The sequence below is a fragment of the Etheostoma spectabile genome, chromosome 12 (genome assembly GCF_008692095.1).
Source record: "Etheostoma spectabile isolate EspeVRDwgs_2016 chromosome 12, UIUC_Espe_1.0, whole genome shotgun sequence".
NCBI classification, from domain to species: domain Eukaryota; kingdom Metazoa; phylum Chordata; class Actinopteri; order Perciformes; family Percidae; genus Etheostoma; species Etheostoma spectabile.
Genome location: NC_045744.1, coordinates 22,256,827 through 22,280,507, shown reverse-complemented (window position 1 = coordinate 22,280,507; position 23,681 = coordinate 22,256,827). Strand labels below are relative to the sequence as shown.

Here is a 23,681-nt window from a genome sequence, read left to right as displayed (position 1 = left end):
AGATACTTTAAGACTTTTACTAAAAAAAAAACTTCTTCTAAACTTCTACCAAGGTCATTTTTAAGAAACTTTTACTCAAGTATTGCTTTCAAGTAGTCTACTTTATACAAGACTGACTTGGCGTCTAAGTGTGTGTGTCATGCCATAAAGTTGACAAGTTGGACTGCTCTGCTCGTCAGACTGGTAAAGCCAGCATTATCTACTGAGGTGGAGTTTTGTTGTAACAGTGCACCAGCAGCAGGTAGAGAGAGAGAGAGAGGCAGTGACAGAGAGGTGGTGTTTTTCCAATGCACCTGACTCTGACACTTGGAAATATCCTGCAAAAATAGAACCAAAACAAAAGTCCGAGAGGCGAAGAGACAACGTGAAGAGCTTGGACTTGATTTTACCCCTGAGTTAGCCTACGTTAGCTAACGTTAAAGTTAGCACTTTGAAGCGACAACCCTCAGTGCGTGCCCTGCCTCCAGGTAAGCTATTTACATATAACTTTTAACCAAGCAACATGTCCACTGACCGAAAGTCGTAACTGTTTGAAAGAAGTGAAGAAAGTAGCCACACTAACCAATGCGTTTTTGTAGCTACACAGTAACGCCTCTGTCTAGCTACAGTAGGCTAGACTCGATGCCAACGCTAAGCCGGACTAACGAGCTGCTGCTGTTCTCTATCAACACATCATGCGGTTGTTTGGTGGCTTTCGGCTCTACGGAGAGGCGTGGAGCGCCACACTCCATTTAACATCTGTCAATTTTCTGTTGCGTCGTTTAGTGACAATTAATCCATCCAAAAAATGAAACAAGGGACAATAAAGTAAGCGCTGCTGTCTGCTCCTCCGTTCGGCGTCAGTCTAATACACCAAACATGGGTATTTTAATGAAATGCCGAATAATAGTTTTGCTGTAGCCTACGATTCCCGCCACTCTTTCCAGGAGTTAGCGTATAGAGAGTGGTAGCGAATGAAAAGCATAAGTACTAGTCCAAGTAGACCTATTAGTATTAGTATACAGGATGATGTTAAACTAGAATAGCATAACTTAACACTTAATTGTGTGACGGAATGAAAAGTGTTTCCTTTAGGACGCCATTCATCACACCTGGAGCGGGTTGGTGCAGAGCACCTGCGGGCACATGTGCACAGGCATGGCAAGGATGTGCCAGCAGCCAAACATTTGAAACTTGGATGTACAATTACTTTTGAGATAACTCAAAATGCATTCAAATGAGTCATAATAATTAATGTGGCCAAGCAATTAAAAACCTGCAAGCAATCTGACCCGAAAGGATAATAATAGATCTCCAGATATAGACTTGTTTTTTTTCATTCTTAAAGGAGATAATGTGAAAAATAATATTGAGCCTATGTTTGAATATTTACTGAAATATTCTCCACAGTGCTGTGGAGTAAATTTTGGCTACACCACAAATACAACCATCAGACATGGACTCAAAAAGAAGACATATCAAATGATTATATGAAATCAGGCTGTGGCCGGTTAGCTCAGTTTTTTGCACGGGTGCACATGTGTGGAGTTCTATTCCTCAACACAGAGGGTCAAGGGTTCAAGTCCAACCTGCACATTTTCCCCTTTTCTCTTCCCTTTCATATCCGAGCTGTCCTGTCGATTAAAAAGGTGGAAATGCCCCTAAAATAATCTTAAAAAAATATATAATCAGGCTGTTTAATTTCATGAGAATCTGGAGGTTACTCCGTTTACATGGAGCATACTACTCGTCAGTTGTTAGCCAGCAGCAGCAGAAGCGAGAGATTTTAATGACGTCAACACACACAGAGAGTGGAGGCGGAGGGGCAAAGCCTAACATAAAGCGTGGAAATGCACCTATGTTGATCCAGACTGCTATAGGGTAAACACTGTCTTCAGGGTTCGGTTCAGGGTCATGGATGTTTATGTAGAGTAGGAAGAAGGTTTTCTTTGGTCCAAGGATGGATGGAGGGAGGGAAGGATGAAGGGAAGGTAAATTAGATAGCAAAATCTTGATTTACTCCGGATCAGGAACAATCTGATCAAAGAATATATGAACAGGACATATGAATCTGACCAGCCATTTGATTTTGACATCTTTTAGAACTTGACAGTTGTTTTAACATAGTGATCACATCTCGGTGTGAAAAATGTGTGTGATCCCAACACATTGTGACAGCCCCTCTGTAATGTGGACGGTATACAGTGGTTGTTTACTTTGACTTTTGTTCCCTTCGGGCTCTTGTACTGGGCTCGGTGTGCACATGGCACTCCCCAAGCAGCACTCAGATCAGCTGGAGATATTTCTTTAACTGTCAATGAGTAGAATGACTGCTAAAAAAACGATAGAGAAAAAGAATTTGATCATCCAATGAGCAAGTTTCCATGTGTGTTGAGAATTAGGTCATCAACCAACCATCAAAGATTATACACAAGATTGCTAAATCAACAGATCATAGTACTTCATTAAATAGAAAAGATGTACCCTAGTCAAGTGTTTCAATAAAAATTACTAGTATCTTATTCAACAAGATCTTCGGTTTTACATTTTAAAAATAAAATGTCGAGGTGTGTTGGAATCAAAAATGAGTGTCATACTGTACATATACTTAAACTGCTGAACTGCACTGACAAGGCAAATTCCACTGGTCTGTGACTTATGTTTAGTGGCACGTGACAGCTCTAAAACCCATCATCAATCCTTATTTTAAGTTGCAGCATGGGGGCGAAATAATCTGGCTTGTCAACTTCCCTCATGTCTGTAATTAGCAGTCCTCAAAACTTAAATTGACTCTAAGGTGGGAACAAACTGTATGTGTGTCAGGAACACTTAGCATGGTTTTATAGGGTTGTACAACAATAACTGTGTGTGTGTGTGTGTGTGTGTGCGTGTGCGTGTGCGTGTGCGTGTGCGTGTGTGTGTGTGTGTGTGTGTGTGTGTGTTTAATGTCTGTGGATTTGAGTGCTTCAGGCAGTCCGCAGTTGTTTTCCTTCATGCAGTCAGCTTGGAGTTTGTGGCGTGTAATGTGACAGAGCCAGACCGATTCACTTTAAACACAGAGTGGTGGTTTGAGTGATGACCTGTCTGCCCTCAACCTTTCATTACATCCACCTCCACTCTGATGGAAGCTCCTTCCTCACCACAGGTACATCTTGTGCTTAACGTCAGCATTAATCGTATGCAATCATTTAAAGGATGTGTGTGTTTGTGTATGGCTGGGTGCTGCAGGCACATATTTGCACACTGCAAACACATTTTTGAGTAGGACTGAATGAGCTTCCAACCTAGGGCTGTCAGCGGATGTTTTAAATGTAGTTGTATAATCAAATTGTAACTGAATTGTTAATAAAAAACAGACATTTGAATATAAAAATGTGTGAGGGGTAAAAAAAGCAGCACTAATGTGTTTTTTTGCCCCGCGCGTGCTCGCGTCCCTGTCTGATTGAGCCCAGCTGGTTGTCTAGAGAATTCACAGCAAGCGAGTGACATGTTGGTGATTTTGTCATGTGGCTAAGCTGCCGGAAGTGAAGAAACAACTTTAGGGTAAGAAGTGGCCGCAAAGATAGCAAAAAAATGGCCGACAAGTTCGGGCAACAGCAAGAGACTTGATTGTTTATATATTATCAGTGCTGGGCGGTATGACCAACAATTTATATCCCTGTATTTTTTAAGATTCTGGCAGTTTTACGGTATATTACGGTAGTTTTCTTTCTGTTGCTTGACTGGGCCTTTAAATATGTTCATAATGGCTTATTCTACTGTCAGGAGTACACAGACTATTAGGGGTGGGAATCTCTTGGCATCTTAGATTTCAATTTGATTCCGAGGCCAATTCCAGACTGATTATTGATGCATCTCGATGCAACAGTTTTTTTATGTACATTTCCATCCGTGATTAAAAAAATATACCTATAAATCAGAGTTTGTTAGATTTTGACATATGCATTATTTGTCACACGCAAGTTTTAATGCAATGTTTATACTACCACCACTACTACAGATTATATATCCTTCATCCATCAGCAATCTTCTTCAATATACAGGTATTTTTTAACCAAGGCTTTGTAGATTGATAGAATAAAGTGTGGCTCCCTTCTTAGAGCCAAGGAAGTCCAGCCTACATTTCGATAAAGGAGACAGTGGTGGGTTCTGAATCCCTCACCAGCAAGTCTTAGGCCAAAGTGAAAGACTGCATCAAGTGGCTTCAATGTAGAGGAAGCCGCATGCATATAACTGATATCCCCGAAATCTAAAACTGATAGAAACGTAAGTTAAACCATCTGTTTCCTACAACTTTGAGTGAGGCAAAATTTATTTCTATAAAAGAATGCCACTTTTGGCTTTAATTTCTTAACAAATTCAGGTTTGTGTTGTTTAAAAGACAGTTTATCATCCACCCAAATGTCCAGTAGCAGGAAACTTTTTTCGATTTGTGTAACATCAAAAGTGATGATGTCTCTTTTATTTATTATAGCAGACAAAAAAAAAAATATACTTTGTTTTGTATGGGTTTAAAGTCAATTTAAGATTAAAAAAAAGATTTTCTGTGGATTACACAGAAATCTGATAATAGTAAATAGATAGTAGATAGTAAATTCTGACGACCAAGATCAACAGAAGAAACAACTGAATACATGACTGTATCATCTGCATAAAGATGAAGTAAGCTGTTCCTAACATCAAAATCTGAAAATTACAGAGGCCCCAAAACAGACCCCTGAGGAAACCCTTTACAAATATTCAGAACATCTGAAAAACCCATGATTTTTATTATAGGGAGAGATGAAGCGGAGGAGACCGAGAGGATTGGGAAAGAATGGAGCATGGAGACATGGCCCTACTAGCTGACCCTTCTAATACTAAAGTTTGTTCATGGCAAGCTTCTCATGGAATTAAAAGTAGACTTGTTTTAGTTTTGAATTGATTAGAATCTATTGGCTGATACTTTTGTGGAGCCTTGGTTGTACTTGTAGCTTTGGTTCTTGATGCTTTTTCTAATGTATCCTGGCAGAAAGCTCAACACGTTCTGACACGTCCATGTGTTGACAAAAGGTTGACTGGCCCTCATGTTCACTGCATGAAATGTGATCTGATTCCTCTAAATCCTTATCGTCTTTGAGGTTTCCCATCGAGAAGTTGGAACTGCACATTGACAATGTGACAGTGAAGATGCGAAAAACTTGAGAAGAAACTTGAGAGCAAGTTTAATTCCTAAGGATTTTAAATGCAAATGTTTAAATGCATATATATACAGTATATATATAACCCTTGGTTGCCAGTCCAGTTTTGATTAGGCACAATGTTGGTGCTATTTAACAACTATTTAACATCTACAAACTGGCCTGCTAAAATAAACATGCAACACGCGTGTCTATTAACAAGCTGGGCAAGCCAATCCCCGTTTTCCATTGCATTCAGTTTATTTAAATGGCTCTGGGCTAAGCCGCGAACCTCCTCAAGTCCTAGAAACGCCCCTGCAATACTCCCTTTACTTTGCTGTCTGCATCTCGTTGTACATTAAAAACCAATAGGGCACGATTGAAAACGGTTGCTGTCTGTATAGGTAGATGTGAACAGCTTATGACTTGGTCTGAAAAAAAGATTTTGTTTTTCACTTTAATCTCTGAATTCGTAAGCATTCCACGTTTCTTTTTTTTGCTGTATGCACCACAGTGACGGCTGCTGTATAAGAACGCGCCTGGCCGCGTAGGGAGGTGGTCGGGAAGGATGGGTGGGCGTTAACACACAGGACTTTCATCTGCTGCTCGCCGTCATGGAGCAGCTTCCTATTTTCTAAGGATATCATACGTTTTGGTGTGCATACATTTTTGTGCAATATCATACACGAGAATGTGTTGCACTGTTATGTGACCCAGATAATGTAAAAACACAAATACGCGACCTATGAAGTTAACAATGCCTCTTTATTACCATGAAACTGTATTCCCCCTCGTCATTGTTACTATGAACATGTAGTCAAGTGCCAATGCCACTAGCATAGCTTTAGCTAATCAGTCCGACCAATTATCCCATATATCATCACAATTTGGCATATCAAAACAAAATCAACTACTACCATCAACAGTCATCGCCTTATGACTTTAGCTAAACACAGAAACCACAATTTCATAAAACAATTGATAATTATTTAATAATTGCTAGAGGTGGGGGGGGGAATCGATACAGCCTAGTATCACAAATTTTTCGGCGGCAATACTGTGTCGCTACACAGGCGCCAAGTATCAATCTTTTATTATAATATGTGATGGTCAGTCTGTCTGCTTGACAATCCCGTTTTTGCAGCAATATGATTGGAGGGAGATGAACAAACAGAGAAATCAATCTTTTTAGATAGAACATATGTTGACAAAGTTTCCTTTTGGGGACATCATTTGAAATTGGGAAATATTTTAAGTCGGAAAAAAGGTAATAAATTGCAATGTATTGCAGAATATTGCAATATGTTTAAAAATCGCAACAGCATTGTATCAAATACCTATCGTGGGGATATCGCATCATTAGGCATCTCCCACCCCTAATAATTGCTAATGCCTAACAGTCTGTTTGGTACCGTATGTCACCAGCTTATACCGGCACGTTTTAGGTCTGAACAGATCTTAAGCTTGGTCTTACATCATCATCACTGAGCTCTGCATGACCTGGTGTCAGAACACCATCATACATCATATCTTAGCATCTTTACAGACACGTGACATCCACTAATTCTCAGACACTTGTGAAGTGTTTGATGTTAGTGGAGCCGGCACCGACAGATGTATATAATTTATCTTAGTATGTTGGAGAGTATACTGTAGATATGTGGGCTGTTAGCCACAGGGCACTATTTAGCCCGTGTGTCTTACATTGTCATTACAGTGTGTTGACTCAGTGTTTTTGTGCATCCGAGCGAGTCTCTGTATGTGTCATTGTGTATGCATTTGTGCACACGTCAGCTTGCAGACATCAGTTCAGTGGCCATGGATCGATTAGAGTGTCTGCTAACAGGACCGCTTCACATGCCTGGGCTGCCAAGAGGAAGTCCACATCAGACCGATTACCTCTGATCAACTCACTGCTTTATACACACACTAGTCTCGCATTGCCAGACTTATCTCCACAGCACTGTGGAATGAGGTCTGGCTACATCACACATAGTTTCTGGGATAGGGGAAAAACTGCTCTGGGTTGTTTTCATTACTTTAAACCAATCACAGTCGTCTTGAGCGGCGCTAAGCGGCGCTAAGCTCCGGAAGCAGCGACGGTGGCTCTGCTAAATAGTCTCCGGGAAGGAACTTGTTTAGGTGGAACATTTGCACCCTGCAAAAGAAAACGTCTCACACAATAATTAGTTAACTGTTCACACAATACAGTAATGTGAGCTATTTAAATTAGCCGGAAACATGGTTAAACCTCACATGTTCTTCCTAGTGTATTGCTTCGTGTACAGCTACGTCCACAGCAATCCCCACCAATCGGCCCCAAAACGTCCCAGTTAGAGAGTAAATGTCGAAAACATGTTCTTTGTAAATCTTTACAATGATTCCCCGAAATTTTCTTTAGAACCTGCCATTTTTTAGCATAGACTATAGCTTGCTAGCTTGAAGTTTGAGAGTGGAAGGTGAGAGACGTCACATAGGGCAATATGGAGAAAATCAATATCCCAATATTTTTGACCAAATACCTCAATACCGCAACAATATTGTAGTGTTGACTATTGGTGCTTTCACAAGATGTTTACACAATAAGATTTTTGATAAATAATCGTTAGTAATGGGGACAAAGTGACTAAGTGGGTAAAGGCCAATAATAAAACAGTTACAACAGTCCGGTAAGTTCAGAAAATGACATAACTTTACTGTAATGCAGCCTTTAAAACCAGGAAAAGACAACACTTATACCATATTGCGATATTACGATATCCAAAATCTAAGACAATATCTAGTCTTATACCACATATCAATATGATATCAATACATTGGCCATCACATCAAATGTACTTCTGTTGATCCATACTATTTACGGTAGCAACTTCTTATTTTCCTATTGTAAACTTTATAATGTTCTTCTGAAAGGAGTCCCTGTTGTATCACGTTCCTCCTTATTGTTATATTAATCTGCTGATGCTTATTGTTATGTCAAACGCAACGATTGGCAAAAACTCAACAATAAAAAGCCCTCCTGCAGTTCCCAGATTTGTTGTGAAGTATCTGCATAAAGTGTTAATTTTCCACTGAAAAACACTAAAGTGGTCCTGGCTTTTATTTACCAAATTACTGTATCCAACATCTGACTGTGGTGTAGTGAACTGCCCTGAGGGGAGGAGAAGACTATGTAAGCAAGCAATGTGGATGTTACAGACATGTGACTGCTCGCTGTCACTAATACAGTACATTTAAATAAAAGAGGAAATTCATTAGGCTGTCCTCTGATCCCTAAAAACATGTGAAAATGTTTGTCTCTTTGCGTATTAAAAGGCAAACTGTGGAAGTTTGAAGCCGTCTCATCATCATTCAAGCTCACTGTCCTCTTCTAAATTCCCACGTCACTATTGTCCCTGCAGGACTAGAATCCCATATAATAGTGTATTTAAGTCTGCTCTTTTTTCCTTTTTCGTTCCATCCAGGCGAGGAGCGCCCCCTGTGCAGGTGTACTGGGCAGGGCCGAGCAGCAGGACCCTCTTGCTTCAGAGACCATGTCTGAGGGAGAGGTGCTGCCCCCCACAGTCCCGTTTACAAGGGGCTGTAAAGCCAGAGCCAGTCTACCTGTGGGCCGGTCAAGTGGTCAGACAAGAGAGAGGCTGCCTGGTAGGCAGACACACACACACCACACACACAACACACACACACACACACACACACAACACACACACACACAACACACACACACAGACTGGTACTCAGCTCTAAGCAATGGTTTACATTGTGTCTCTAAGAAAGACAGTGGAATGTGCCTACTAGTGGTGTAAAATTGAGTTTCATGGGGTAGCCTCTAGTTCACCCAGTAAGAGTGTTCGCCCCCTGTAGGCTGAGTCTTGCAGCGGCCGGGTTCAAATCCGACCTGCGTATTATCCCCTCCTCTCTCTCTCCCCCCTTTCCTGTCTGTCCACTGTTATTAATAAAGGGAAAAGTCCACACAAAAAAATATTTAAAAAAAAATTCAAAAATGTGACCGATTGGGGCGCCTGGGTAGCTCACCTGATTGAACGTGCGCCTCATGTGCAGAGGATTGGTTCTTGCCACAGCGACTGCGGCTTGATTTCAACCTGGGGTCCTTTGCTGCTTGTCATTCCCCGTCATTCTCCCTTTTCCTATCTACAGCTACCTTGTCTATTAAAGGCCTAAATGCCCAAAAATTAACAAAACACGACCATTCAATCAAAGCACCCTTAATGTACTGTATCTACACCATCCCTCTAAATATTAATTCTTTCTACCCATTCATAATGTCAGGATGTTCGTGCATTAACTATGTTCAATCAGAAGTAGGTTGACACACACACACACACACACACGGCCAACACCTGTAAAGTAACCTGACTAATACAGATAATATAAAAACTAGCTGCTATTTTGATGACATCTCATGCAGGGACATCTTACTATTAAAGTTGTGATGAAGCACTTTTTCCAACACGTATGACAAGCATATCTTGTAGAACCTATTATGTGTTAAAACAATATAGTCATCAAAATGCTATTGGAATGAAGGTTATGATCTACAACTGGTTTTTAAAACAATGTATTATTATCACATTTTCCAGTCCTGCATGCGTGAGACTAAGCCGTGTGTGTGTGTGTGTGTGTGTGTGTGTGTGGTGTGTGTGTGTGTGTGGTGTGTGTGTGTGTGTGTGTGTGTGTGTTGTGTGTGTGTGTGTGTGTGTGTGTGTGTGTGTGTGTGTGTGTGTGTGTGTGTGTGTGTGTGTCAGGTGTGTTGTACCTGCAGTATGGGGAGGAGACTAAGCAGGTCAGGATTCCCGCTGAGATCAGCAGTCCTGAGGCTCTGCGTGCCCTGTTTGTCACCGCTTTCCCCCACCAGCTGACCATGAAGATGCTCCAGTCTCCCAACATGGCCATCTACATAAAAGACACCAGCCGCAACGTCTACTACGACCTGGAGGACATCAGGTGGGGGGGCCTTTTGTAGCAGCAACTCACACTTGCACCCAGGCCTGCCTGATTAATCTTTATAAAATCCCCCTGTTCACAATTTAATTTTAAAATAATTTCGATTTAAACTTTTTTTAAAGACTTTGATTATCATTTAATTTTACGAGCCTAAAAAAATCGTGGCAGAGAATTGTGATATCAATTCAAAGCTAAAAAATCGTGATTCATATTTTTTCCAGAATCGTGCAGGCCTAGTTGCACTGACATACAAAAGTACACTAACATGGGTGCTCCCTAGTCACTGTAATCCAGAACAGGGTGAACCTAAAATTAGATATGTAGGCTTTTGGGGGTCGATCACCGAACTGGAAGCAGACTACAAAGCTACCTCCTCCACGCCTTTCGGGCTGAAGAGCTCAACACGTTCAGGCAAACACTACCAGCCCGAAAACTTCATCAGGGTTGACCCCCCATCAAAGAGAGGACTGCTTCCCTATCTTAGTGCACAACATATCTGCCACCCCATGAGAGGAAAACAGATTCCTAAAAAGACCGCCCTGTCCCTTTTTAAAAGTAGCTATCGACCCCCGTCGCTCATGATTTCAACATGAAAAACGAACAAAATCAAATTTTGATTTTTTGCAATACAGTATGTGAATGTGGATTTACTAAATAGTGCCCAATATTTTTTGCACGCAGCATCACACCACCCCCAACACACACCGCAGGTTTTTAAAACTCCCCTGTGTGTGTTCTTTTGTTTCTAAAAACTCACACCCATCCTGTTAAAGGGGTTCAAAAATCCGCCACTGTTCAAGCCATGCCCCCCGCCACCCCGGGAGGGGGGCCCGCAACACTCTCTTATGTCCTCCCCTTTTTTGATATTTGCTTGTACCCTACGGGGACCTGTTTACGATAAATTTCTAAGTTTTCTTTTAAAAATATTTTTTGCTACATAATTATAAAATAAAAATATATATATATTTTCATATGGGTTTTTGAAATTAAACGTGCAATAAACTTTGGCCCCGTAAAATAACAGAAAACAAAAACAAATAAACAATTAGAGACCCTTTGCCCAGACGTAGTTTTAAAAGCATAAAAACTAAAGTTTTAAAACGGGTGAAAAAAACTAATTAGAACTGATAAAAAATAAAGAGACAAAACAAAAAAAATAAATAGGAAAAAAAAACATGTTAATAGCATTACCTTTTAAATATAGATACAACAAATACAAAAAAAAAAAATGTACAGAAAAAATCGAAATAATGTAAATACAGGACGGCAACGTTCCGCTGTGTCAGTCCTCCGGCCGAGGGGACAAATGCTAAAGGAGCCGTTAGAGAATTTAAAACGCTCCAGGCAAAACAAACAGGGTGAAAACGCCCTAACTGCGTGTTACTTTTTTTTTTTGTTAGACTTTTTAAATTGTATTTAAAATTTTGTTTTTAAATTTTCTTAAGCCTGATCTTAGGGCCTGAAGTTTGACTTCCCAAAACCCCTCTTTCTGGGCTTTACAGCAAGAACTTAATTAATACTTATGTCCCTAAGAAGAACTTTAAAATGATAAGAGACTTGTATTCGGTCTACGCGGGTCTTTGTTTTGTAGTCAAAGCAGGGGAATTGGATCCCACCAGGCTGAATATCGCAACACTCATCTATTAATTTGGCTTCATCACATATGTCTTGTCAGTGCGTGTTTCCATATCTTTTTTTTTAAATCATCATTGTCATTGTCAACTTAAACAATAAACACATAGCAAAAGACTGCACTTGAATTTGTTGAAAGAATATATATATTGGAGCCTTTTGTGTTCAGTTCATTATTCAATTTGTTCCATAAAGGAATTAAAACTCCAACAAGTAATTTGTTGTGTTTCGCAGGTATACTGAAGGAGCAAAAAAGGCAAGACGCCATACTTTAATATCCGTTTATCGCAAATAATATCGTTCTTGCGATGTTCAACAACTTTATCGCATAAAAAAGCCCTATCACATACTCGCTCTTCTGTCAGAAGGGGGGGGGGGGGGGGATTTATTTTCTCTGGCAGTGAGCTTTTTTGAATTGCTTCTTATCAGGAAATTATGTAACAACTGTGATTGTTTGCTGCCTGAGAGATAATTCAATCTGCGGCCTGTTTCTGCAGTAAAGATGACGCGAGACGCTAATTTTATCTGATTCATTTTCACTCATCATGAATTTATTTCCTCCATGACAGCAAAACACGGTACAAGAGCCATTAGAAAGTCTTGGATGTTAAACTGGGCCAGCAATAAAAGATGTAGGGCTGACCAAAAATGACACAACAACAATTTTAATTATTTCTTGATTCTGTTTTTCCTATAATTTCTCTAAGTTTCAATTCTACATTTGTAGCAGCTGTAACATAACACAATTTTACCGCGGTGATCAGTTGAGTGTTTCTGATTCTTATTCTAGGGGACTATCTGAAAACAACAAACGTTGGCCGCCAAGAGGCTGAGTAGGGGGAAGTAATTTGCCAGATGTGCTTGCTGCTCATGACTTACGCATCCAATGACTGTGTTTTGCAGATTTATTTGCAGGATAAAACTAACAAGGTTGTGCATCCAAGACAGTCCATAAGTGTTTCACTGGCCAAAAAAGGTGTCCAGTAGTCATAAAATGTAAATACGGCACTAAACTGTGTAAAACTACGTCCAAATAGCACAAAAGCGTGAAAAAAAAGGCCAGGTGAACAGATGATGTCCCTTGTATGTCCTCCGCCGCCATCAGGTGCCCTAATTACCGTAAGTGACCAAAATAAATGTGTCCATCAATAATAGACTATACCTGGCTCATACACTTATAAAAGGTCGCTTTCACACCGATAGTTCAGTTGACTTGGTGCGATTTGCGGGTGAAGCTGCAACATTGTTGCATTTTTCATTTGGTTCGGTTTGCTTTCTCACTGCACTTTGTCAAACGCACCAAACCCTGTAAACACACGTCCGCAATCGAAACCATCGCTTGTTTATTGGACAGAAAATCCAAAACTCGCAGACACTTCTGGTCTCAGAAATAATGGAGCAAGACCACATTTATAACGTCCTGGGTTTTCTGGTTCTGCTTTAGTGTTTCTGATATATTAGAAGAAGGCAAACAATGTGGGAGACGGTGATGTTGTCACACAGAACAGCGTAGGCGTTCAAAAGTCATCATTCCTTAAATCATATTTAAGTCCATAATTGCAGGCTAGTAAATGCTACTTTACACTTCTTGTATTTGGGTCTGATCGCAACCAGACACTCCAGGGTTAGTTTTTAAAGGACCAAACGAGGGAGGTATGAAAGAAGTCAACAACATTTCTTTTGCTTGGATTGTTCAGGTCTCATTTTCGGCCAGATGTCCGTCCCCTTCAACTTTCTTAGTGTTGGCATTCTAAACTCTGGTGGATTTCTGAGGACTATGGTTACCTGGTCCTCAGATCTCTGCAGGGTAAATCCAGACAGCTAGCTAGACTATCTGTCCATTCTGAGTTTTCTGTTGCACGACTAAAACAACTGTTGAACGTACACATGTTCCACCCAAAAAAGTTCCTTCCTGAGGCTATTCTGCAGTGGCACCGACGTGGCTCTGTCTGGTGCTTAGCGCCACTCATGGCGATTGTGATTGGTTTAAAGACATGCCAATAAACCAGAGCATGTTTCTCTCCCATCCCGGAATGCTGTGTGGACTAGCCAGACCTTCTTCCACAGTGCTGTGGAGGAACGTCTGGTAATGCGAGTGTGAATGCCACCTAAAGTAAGCCTCCACTGATCATACACAACATCATCATGTCCATGTTGGTAGACAGTTGGTCAGAGAGCTCAGGCCCAGAGCTGAGGTGATGGATGTGTTTCTGGGAGCTGCTGCTGCAGGAGGACTTCGACCATGCTCATGCTTCGTGTTCTGAGAGCTGTCCTGATAACATGCCTCTGCTTTCCATCCAAGATTTTGGGATGTTTATTTATGTTTATGCTCAATTACGTACACACTACCCCTGCGTTGCCAGTTATTGGGATTATGAGAGCTTTTGTCAGTAAGGGGGTCTGATTCTGTCAGAACACCAAGACGCTGTTCTGCTCCCACTAGTCTGACAGATAAGATGCTGACAGAGAAACGCCTCCTTCACTGTCTGCTGCCTTCTGTTTATCTCGGATATTCACATACACAATAACAGTATGGTGTGACCTCGAGACAGTCCATCTAGTCTGTGGAATGTCCTACGTTCATTCCCCCATGTTATGTTTATCATAGTAATTATTTTTTGAATACAGATGTTGTGAATTCCTGTACAGTACGTTGTCCCTGTAGAAATAGGGAAAAGTTAAAATGAGTATTAGTTTGGGTAAAACGGTCCTATTCAGTCATGGTATCTCTTCAGTTTAAATATGAGACACAGGCTTGGAGCAAATGATCGTGTGTTGTTGTAACTTTGAAAGGCTTTGGGGATGTTGCTGAGCATTACTTTTCTTATCTTTTTTTCCAGGTTGATTCGAAGTGTAATTGAAACATTTGAACGAAAATGAATGTGGTTTACTACTGTTGACCTACACACCAATCCTTTCAGCATTAGTAGAAAAACATTTGTGCCAAAAAGGCTCACTCTTTTGCCATTAAAAACAAACAAACTTTAATTCATATTTCTAACATAAACTGTAGCAATATTGTTTCCATATCGAGGCTTAATCTAATAAGACAAAATGGTCACTTATTGTGTTCAAAATAAATCGAGTTTGGCCAACGGAGGCCCCTTTTGGCTCCAAGCCCAAGGGTAGTTAGCATGCTCATTTTCAAAACCTCCCTCCTGCAGTTCAGTTGTGTCGTCTTGGCACTGAATATATCTCAGGAGAGAGAGAGAGAGAGAGAGATAGATAGATAGATAGATAGATAGATAGATAGATAGATAGATAGATATTGATCCCAAAAAATGGGAAATTACGGTGTTACTACGGTGTTATATGTAACACTCATACAGTAAATAGTCATGAAAATAAAGAAAACACATTGAATGTGAAGGTGTGTCCAAACCTTTGGCCTATACTGTATTTACCCAACATTGGTTCCAAGCCCTCCATCTTAATTTGATATATGAAAATCATGTATGAATTTTCTAAAGAATTACATCTATACTTACCACTGTTGCATGCTTAGAACTCTGAGTTCTCTGGTGTGTGTGTGTGTGTGGGGTGTGTGTGTGTGTGTGTGTGTGTGTGTGTGTGTGTGTGTGTGTGTGTGTGTGTGTGTGTGTGGTGTGTGTGTGTGTGTGTGTGTGTGTGTGAGAGAGAGAGTTTGCGTGCTGAGAGCGAAGATGCTGCGTGTTAGCTGAAAGCCAGTCAGAGCTGATTCACAGTTGGAAGGAGATTTTGTTGTTGTGGAGAATCTGTGCCGACTCAATTTGTGCGGCAACGATCATGTGATTGACAGCCTGCCCTCCTTGTTTAACTGGTCTGGACGTTACACTGCAGGCTTTATTTTGATGTGGTATTATCCGACTCTTGGCAGTTTATGTGTTACGACAAGTCGCCTGTGTGTCGGTTTCAAGGTCAACGCCCTTTTTTTTTTTTTTTTTTTTAATAAAAAGATGGATTTGAATGGTGTAACCCACTCAGTCATGCAGGCTTCTGTGCTCCTCTCATCTGCACAGCTTCTGGATTATTGACTGTGTTAGTGCTGAGGTAAGTCACAAACAGCCAGAACTGTATTTCAACATTTGAAAAAGCTGTGTTCAGAGTAGATTTTGGAACACGAGCTGCATCAACTCAACAGGTTACATAAGGGAATCGTATCAATGTGTAATTAAATAACTCAGGACACAGTCTGGTTGGATCTGGGAGTGGATTGAAACCTCTAATGAGGTGCATTGCGTTGTGTTTGCGTGGTCAACCTTCAGGTTGAAACGATTGGTCGGACTGATTTAAATAATCACTTAGTTGATTTCACACTGGGACTTGTTCATTTGAGTTCAGCCGAAGACGATTGCAGAAGTTTGTGCAAATGAGACGTCGGTTGTATTTTTGTTTAAATGGAGTAAGGTTGTAAGATACACATTGCTCATTTATCTATACCATAACTTATGACTCCCGTACCATACCATGACCAATAATGAACAACGAATTGCAGACCAATGGAAAGATGTTGGAATTGGTGCTCCATGGAAAAAAAAAGACAACTCCAATTATTTGTGCTGGAATACTGTGAACATGTTTATCACGTTTGTAGGTAAACACAATTATTTGACTTCATTTTCCCAGCTGGATGTGTTTGTTTCCCTTACCATGGCTCAACGTGTTGCTAATTGGAAACAATGGCGTATCTAAGCCTGTCAGAGGAAGGTATCTGTGCTGTATGGGAATATTTTGGAAGACGATATTGAAAGTCCTATATATTCGTGCCGTAATGGCAATGTAGATCTTTTTACATTTAATTGTAATGCTGTTCTTTTTGCCTTGACATGGCATATCAGTTGTAAACTATAACTGATTCAAATTCATATGCAAAACAATATTTAAAACCAACAGACACTTAAAGTAGACTAACTATCGACACTAACGGGCCGGCTACATTGGGGCTACGTTCCAAAACTACGTTCCACTATAATCAATGAAACCGGTTACACCGGACACGAGGGCTGCGTGTCGTGGTGCGTATGCTCCGCGGAGATCCGCTCTACAAGTGTAAAAATAGGAGAGTCTTCTATTTATATATTTTACGCAAGTTGTGTGTGCATCCTTTTTACACAGAAATGGATCATAAAGTGTCTGTATTTCTTTTTAATTAAACTAAAGATATACAGGAAACAACTTTATGACTGTCAATGAGTGTTTTTGTTTCTTGTTTCCCTCACCTGATATTGACATTTTCACAGCCATACAGGCTCCAAAAAAACGGAAGCAACAACAACAATCTCAAAGCTAAAGCTCTCCGTCTCGCCCGTGACTCACACAATCCTAAACTGTGTGCGCGCTGCAGGTGGAGCCGGTTAAAAGATATGTTCCGCGGCACCCTCTAACTTATAAATATATCATTTGAATATTGTTCTAACTCTAATCAATCAGTCTTGGCTATCCAATTTATTGAACGTCTGTATACCGTAACATTGGGCTGCTGATGGGGTCTCTAACGTTTGTTTGGTTCTTCCTGATGTCCTCTTTGACGATCGCCAGGATACCGTCTAATTGATGTTGACAAAAATATGAATAAAATGTGTCAACTCTCGTAATTTTGTGAACCCATTCCCTTTTGGTTTTCCACGCAGTAACAGGTCATTGAAATCTCTTTTCGGGCTCCGGCACAGCTGGAGACACATCTGGAAGTACTGGTAAAAAGTGGTGTTTAAGGAACTTATTGTTCGCCAGTGTAGTTGCTCACACTGTTATCATTATCATTCTTAGTGTGGAGGACCTTCTACAGATTGTAACCATTCCCTTTACATGTCCCGGCAGTTATTGTGGTTTGTAAAAGCAGAGCAGGTGGGAGAAGGTGAGAGCTTTTCAGTGTCAGTGTCGGAGAGTGCAAGGCTATGGCCATGTTTTTAAGCTCCGGGTTTGGATTCCATGTGTGTTGTGACACGACAAATGACGGAAACGTCTAATCACTGTATGCAATTATCTGCCTATTACCTGTTGTATCAACAAACTACTTATTTTTTTTATAATATAGTAAATACTATATAACACATTCAGGCTCTATGATTCTGCAAAATGCACTTAAACACTTACCGAGTTATAACTCATATTGAAATTCTTCCTTTTTGTGGATTTTTCAGAGTGGAGCTGCAGAGCGTGCTGCACATTGCACTTGATTTAAATGGGACAGAGTGAGTGCCATGTAAGATTAGGCTCTATCATTCTGAGTCACATATGTGCAGTGATGTTGCTTTGTGTACAGTAGCACAGGGAAAGACATGCTTGTTAACATGATTAATGGCTGGAACACGAGAAAAGGACAGACAAAGAAATTGTTGGAGACAAAAGTCCACACGACCAGGGCTTCAGAAAGCCCCCAAGCTGAAGCGGCACTGATTGTACAGCGCACCATACATTACATTATAATATAGAATGATGAATGGATTTAAAGTTGTTCACTCTCTCACTTAAATACTTTAATTTGATTTCCTGACAGGGATTGCTTCAGTGCAGTGTACAATCGCTAACAGTGTTTATTCAGAATAAGCAACGAAAGTCTCAAAAAGTGATAGTTATATTGATCTGCACTGACTCAAGTCAATTTTATACATATAGCCCCAAATCACAAATTTGCCTCCAAGGGCTGAACACTCTGTACAGCCTCGTTATGGCCGTTCATGTCGCATGGGACGAACTGCTTCCCGTTTTGAGCATCTCACTTCCAGGGAAGACTTCTGAGAGTCCCCCGGCCATTTTTAATTGCTGCGTGCCGGTTGGATCTGTCACTCGCAAGTGCCTCCCAGTTGTCCAGGTTGATGGAGAAGACCTCAAGATCCCTCTTGATGACGTCTTTAAAATGTAGGAGGGGGCCACCATGTTTGTGGTGGGTATTTGCCAGCTTGCCATATAATAAGATTTTACATTTTTTTAGATTTTATTTTTAAAGTGTCATTCATTCAATAAACAAGCCCAGACCATTGGAGGTAGCATTCATGAAGGATGGTGTACAGGTCCCTGGAACCAGTTTTCTCAAGTATGACAGAGTTTGGCACATGGTCCTTCCAGCATACACCCAGCATGGAACGAAGGCAGCGAAAATGGTAGGCGTTGAGGCAATGTCTGCGGTATGTTGTCCATGTCTCATATATATATATATCTATATATACAGTAAGGTGCTAAGTACACATGTATGGCATATATAGACTTTGAGGATCAAGGAGAGGTTCTTGTTGTGCCCAACAAGATTGCTCAATTTGCCAAGCATTGGTTGATGCCTTCCCAATGTGCATGTCAAACTCTGCGTCAAGGTTATTAGTGTTTGAGACTGTGGACCCCAGGTAGGTGAATTTGTCCACCACATATAGAAATGTATTGTCAATGGTTACACCAGGATTCACGGCTGCAGGTTGGGCAAGGACAACTGTCTTTTTGAGACTAATCTGACACCTAGACATGCAGAGGCAAAGGATGAGCAGAGCAGTTGTAGATTTTCCTCTGAGTGGGCGACAAAGGCAGCATCATCAGCATAAAGCAGCTCACGTATCAGAACATGGTGTCTTCGCCCACAGTCTGGCCAGATTACACAGTTTTCCTGAGCAGCAGGTGTGTAGAAGGATACCGGAGTCACCAGGGAAGGGACGGCATAGTAGGGCAGAGAAGAATATGCCTTCATACCGCACAGTTGCCTTCCTGCCGTCATGAAACTCAGTGATGAACTTAGGTGAGCAGCCAACTCTTTGCGAGTCCAGATCGACTTACGTAATCAAAGGCCTTGGTCAAGTCTACAAACACCAAGAACAGAGGTTTATGTTGTTCAATACTTTTTCCTGTAGTTGACGGACACAGAACACCATTAAGTCTGCACGGTCCCATTTTCTTTTATAGATGTTGATGATGTTGCCATCTCTGAAGACATCTGGGAGATATTTACTGTTCCAGCATGTCAAAACCAGATGATGCAGGACCGAGGCAAGAATATCACCGCCTGCCTTGTAAGCCTGGGGAAAGGCTGTCAGCACCTTACACCCTCAAAAAAACAGTGGAAACTTAGTAGATGCCTTGTGCATCAGTCCCAAAAAATCTAGTAGATTTTCAAATAAAACTTTGGTGGAGTTTTAGGAATACCTGGCTGCACAACATACTACTGGCTTCAGTTAAATGCTTGTCAGAGCTCCATGATGGCAGAACCTGATATGTAAAACGGCTTAGTGGGACCACCCAGACACTTGAAATGAAACAAGTCCAGGCCTGTTAACTGGGAACTGAAAAAAGGTTATTCTAGAAAAGGAAGGAAATCCCAAACTGAATGAGATGGGTGTACAACAACTTGCAATTATCACACATTAACCTCTGCTGTGTATAAAGACCCCTGGGTTCATTATATGTATGTGTGTACTAATATTTGCCCTGTTGTGAGGTTTACACAGCAGCTGCAGCAGCAGCAGTATGCACTCGCTGTTCCTGGATCAGCCCGGCAGTCAGAGCCCAGAGCAGAGGAATCAGTTGGTCTGACGCTTTGTGCATGAATTCAACCCCTTTCACACATGTTGATACACTGGCTTCATGGGAGCATGTCGACACTTTGAATTCTTCCCACGCTGTGCGGCTTTCACACACACACACACACACTACACACGCACACACACACACACACACACACACACACACACACACACACACACCTGCACATCTGCACACCTAAGCAGGGCTTCTCTGTAAAAGCAGTTTTTCATGCACTGGGTTTGTTTTGGTCTCTGGGAGCATTCAGCCTTTGCTGTTGCCTGTTTTTACCTCGTCTCATTTAAAGACCCCCTCCCCTCCCCCCGCCCCACCTGGCATAGATTTGCATGTTGCTTTTTTCATTTTATACCTGCCATATTAAGATGTTTTAAAACAAGTCTTTAAATCTTTTGAGGATGTTCTTTTGCGAGGCTGAACAATATGTGCCTGGAATGTGTATTTCTGGCTACATTTTTTTCGGATTTTTAATGTTTTATAGTATCAACTATTCTCAATTTGAAACATGGGTGCCACGCCTGCTGCTACTGGACAAGAGGAACGACCAGGAGTGTAAACTCAAACCAAAACACGTCCATTCACTCAACTCAAACCAAAACACATGTGTCATTATAGGAGACAACTTCTTTTATCTTTAAATTTGGAGGGCACAAATACCAATACAAAAAAATAGGTCAAAAAGCCTACATCACTACAGAAAGAATCTGAGCTAAAGTTAATAATACTAAATAATATAAAACATTAAAAGTGGTAGGGTTGGTCTGAACAAACCTGTTCTGAACATTAAATGAATCACTACTATTCATGTAGTGCATCTATAAACAGCGTTGTTTGTGATTTATATCAATTAAGTGAATGAAGATAAAATGTTGGCTTAGTGTATAAAAAGGATATTAGCCTAAATTGGTAGATACATACAGTACATGTATTTTTCCCAAATCTTAAGGGCAATTTCTGCCCCCTTAATCATGTTTTTAGGGTAATTCCGAGATTTCTTGGGGCATTTTTGCATAAATTTACTCCTTTCCTACTATTTATGCAATTGAAAATTCTTTCAGCCAATATTTATGTCAACTGATTGAACACTGAACAACTTTTCAAAACATGTTTGGCATGTCTGTACTGCAAATTTTTCATCTTATATATAAACAGTACAGTATTTCTAAACATGTAAAATAGTTATATCAGGATGTTGAGACAATTAAAGGTTATACAGTACATGTAAGGCTTTTCTTTGCCCAGTTTCTGGGTGGGTGATCTTTGTTAAGAGGAAATTAACTCTTTAAATTAGTATTTTAATGAAATTTTCAATTCAATTAAATTTAATTAAATTTATTTTTTGCAGCTCTCCAAAGAGGTTTTGTACGGCAGTCACAGTCCAGTCCACGCCCTGTCGTCTTCCAGCCGCGGCACCTTGCACAGCCTGCAGGGCTCCATGTCCCCACCCATGGTCCGCTCCATGCCCTCGTCTCCCTCCAGGATGGCGTACGGTGGAGGGAGCACAGGGGGGAGGGCAGCGATCGGGGGTCCAGGCAGCACCACGTTACCACGGGATCGCCTGTCAGCGGCCGGGCGATCCAGCTCCATCTGCAGCAACAGCAGCAGCGCCATACTGGAGAGAAAAGATGTCAAGCCTGGTGAGATACCTGGTGGGGGGGAGTGCGTTGAAGCATGTAAGGGAGGGAGAGGGGACAGGATGTGGAGGAGGAGGAGGAAAAGGAGGAGGAGGAGGAGGAGGAGGAGGAGGAGCAGGAGGAGGAAGAGGGAGGGGCGAGCTGGTCTCGTTTTGTTTGATAGTACTTCAACAAGAAGTAACGTCACCCAACATCGCTTAGAGCACCTTTTAAGTAAAGTAATAAATACATAAATCAAAGCATTACGAGCATTACAAGCTCTGAATGTTACAGGTTGCTGCCATCAGCAGCATTTAAGAGCCTAATGGCAGAAGGAATGAAGGAATTCAAACATCTGTTGGTTTTGCCAATGAGGGATCAAGAGTCATTTACTGCAAGCTTACAAAATGCAATGTGCCTGTTTTTTCCATAACAAAAGGAAAATGAGTCAAGACAAGTCATCGGGATTTACTGTATAAAGCCCACATTATGCCTCAGAGGCTTTTACAACCTGTACAATACACAACGCTCAATTCTGAGACCCCCGATTCAGGGTATTGTGTTGTAGGTCTTAAATCATTTTAAACAGGTCTTAATTTTCCTATTTCCATGCAAGCTGCCTCTAATGCTCTTTTTTAATTATTATTCCGTGGTGTTCATTCTTTCCCTAGTCCAAATATAATGTTGCTGTGTTACGACTACAAATGAGACCAACATGCTACTTAGATTGCAGTCAGTCACCTTTTGTGTTTTTGGTGCGAGTCTCTTTCGGATTGTACCACAGACATAAAACCGATTTTATTCTTCAGCTATGGGGAAGTGCAAGTTTAACGATTGTAGAATTTAGGGCTTAGTTGTTGTTGTGAGAAAGGTCTTGAATTTCATTCTTAATGGCCTTCAAATGTCTTGGGGAAACCTGCAGAAACCCTGCAATTGCCAGTTTGTTTTTGGGTTCTTGAAGTTTTGATCATTTGTAGTCGTGTCTGCTTTTCTTTGCCTCTCCAGTGTCTGCTCCACCTGTCCCTATGTAACAAGTGGCAGGACTAAACATGCAGGAATGCCCTGTGTGCTATGACTTGCTCTGATGTTCTCCACAAAAGGATTACTACTTTTTCTTTTTTGGGGATTTTGTTGGCCATTTGTTACAAAAGGACAGGTGGACTTATAGCAATATTTCATGAGGTCATGTGTCAATAAGTCTTTGAAATTAAGATGCTTATTGGCTTGAAAGTAGAGCTATCTATGTTCAATTATAATACACTTTGTATTTAATGTATTATTTTTAATATTCAATTTATGGCATTGGGACGTCCCGAAGATCGCGAATTTCAGAGTATTATACTCTAATGATGTGTCTGTGTAATGTGTCTGCGCTGATGGTGTAGCACAAGAAGGCCAGCCCTTCCACCGCGTTTCCTGGGAATGGTTCGTTCAACAACATCACTGGAAGTGTAGAGCCACTTGGGTTTGAAGTTGGGCATCGTGAAACGTAATCAATCCAAAATCAAACTTGATCCATAGAATACACTAAACCTACCAAAGTGCTGTACAGAAGAACATACATGACTCACACAGGCATGAAATAATATTAAAATAATAATAAAACATGTTAAGAGTAATTACATTCTTTCGTACTTTATAGATAAATGACAACTCTCCACGTAGAAAAGACCCAATCAAACAGAAGAAGTAACACATGTTTCCTAAGAACAGAACAAATTTGAGAAAAAAGTCAATAAGTTAACACTATCACATATTCTCATATTCAGTGTAGTCTGCTCCTTCATCATTTACCAGACCTCGATTTACTTAATGGGTGTATAAAACACATTCAATA

General features: G+C 40.8%; 1 protein-coding gene across 1 annotated transcript in view; it reads left to right on the top strand.

Annotated features, from left to right (window-relative positions):
- The window catches only part of LOC116699344 (sickle tail protein), a 78,074-nt gene that overhangs the window by 27,685 nt on the left and 26,708 nt on the right, over window positions 1-23,681 (top strand). The window contains exons 3-8 of the mRNA XM_032531879.1: window positions 8,603-8,783; window positions 9,905-10,118; window positions 17,855-17,905; window positions 19,283-19,359; window positions 19,599-19,705; window positions 21,577-21,868. Of these exons, the coding sequence (XP_032387770.1) occupies window positions 8,603-8,783; window positions 9,905-10,118; window positions 17,855-17,905; window positions 19,283-19,359; window positions 19,599-19,705; window positions 21,577-21,868 (922 nt within the window). The remainder of the gene's footprint in view (window positions 1-8,602; window positions 8,784-9,904; window positions 10,119-17,854; window positions 17,906-19,282; window positions 19,360-19,598; window positions 19,706-21,576; window positions 21,869-23,681) is intronic.